General features: G+C 53.8%; 1 protein-coding gene across 1 annotated transcript in view; it reads right to left on the bottom strand.

Moving 5' to 3' along the window:
- Positions 1-206: 206 nt before the first annotated feature.
- The window catches only part of COX8A (cytochrome c oxidase subunit 8A), a 5669-nt gene continuing 4830 nt past the window's right edge, over positions 207-1045 (bottom strand). Inside the window, exon 2 of the mRNA XM_006149811.3 lies at positions 207-543. Coding sequence (XP_006149873.1) covers positions 448-543 — 96 coding nt within the window. The 3' untranslated portion in view covers positions 207-447. The remainder of the gene's footprint in view (positions 544-1045) is intronic.

Genomic DNA, 1045 nt, shown 5'->3' with positions numbered 1-1045 from the left:
AGGCTGCCAATGACAGCAGGATTTGTTTCCGTAAGAAGCCAGAAACCATTTAAATATAGGAGAGCACACAAGGAGTACGGCTGCGGTGCACACACCTGACACAGGACAGTCAGCCCGTGCAAGGACATGTGGCCAGCCAGGCGTTCTACACACCCCCACCCAGTACCATCCTCAGGTGAAGAGGAAGAGCCCAGGCAGAGGCACGATGAATTTCTAAAGCAAGGTTTAAATAGACTTTATTGTTATAAGGGGACCCTACCGAGCAGGGCCAATATATGTGGTCCCAGGATGTCGCCATGGAGACACCGAGAGGTCATGGTTGCAGAAGAGGTGACTGGAATTGAACGACATGATCCAAGGGAGACCAGCCAGGAATGCAGCAGACATGATCAAGATGGGCTGGCAGGGAGGTGGTCCGGACACAGGGAGAGGGAGAGGATGGCCCCCTCATTCCCGCTTCTTGTAGCTCTCCAGGTGTGACAGGACCCAGCCCGATGGCAGGAGGAAACACAGGAAGCAGGAAGTGAGCCCAATGGCAAGATCCTACAGAGAACAAAAAAGGAACCCCCAGAGTAAGAACTTCCTCAGGCTCTCCAAAGTCTAGCAGCTCCCAGCAGCAGAAGGCTCCCCTCAAAGGACTTGCAGTTAGCCTAATGGCTATGTGGCTAGACTCCCATGTAGTCGACCGCGGTTTGAGTCCCGGATCCGGGGCTTAAACTCACGCTGGGCGCGTGTGCATACGAGAACGGAGAAGGGATTGCGGCGTGGCCATCCCCCCTGGGGGTGATTTCTCGCTTTCTGTCTCTGTCTGGCGAGTGCACGCCTATAGCAAAAAAAAAAACCTCTCCAAAAAAAAGGAGGGAGACTCAAGGGCAGACGGAGGAACATCCCTATATTAAAGAAAACCAGGCGTCCTGGACCCAGTGGCTTAAAACACTTGCTGGGTGCATGTGCATGCATGCCCAAGATCCCGAGAGGAGAATGGAGGAGAAGGAATTGCAGCATGGCCATCCCCCGTGGAGGGTGATTTCTTGCTTTCTGTCTC

Source organism: Tupaia chinensis, unplaced genomic scaffold (genome assembly GCF_000334495.1).
Source record: "Tupaia chinensis unplaced genomic scaffold, TupChi_1.0 Scaffold000273_1, whole genome shotgun sequence".
NCBI lineage: Eukaryota > Metazoa > Chordata > Mammalia > Scandentia > Tupaiidae > Tupaia > Tupaia belangeri.
This window is presented reverse-complemented; position numbering and strand designations above follow the sequence as displayed.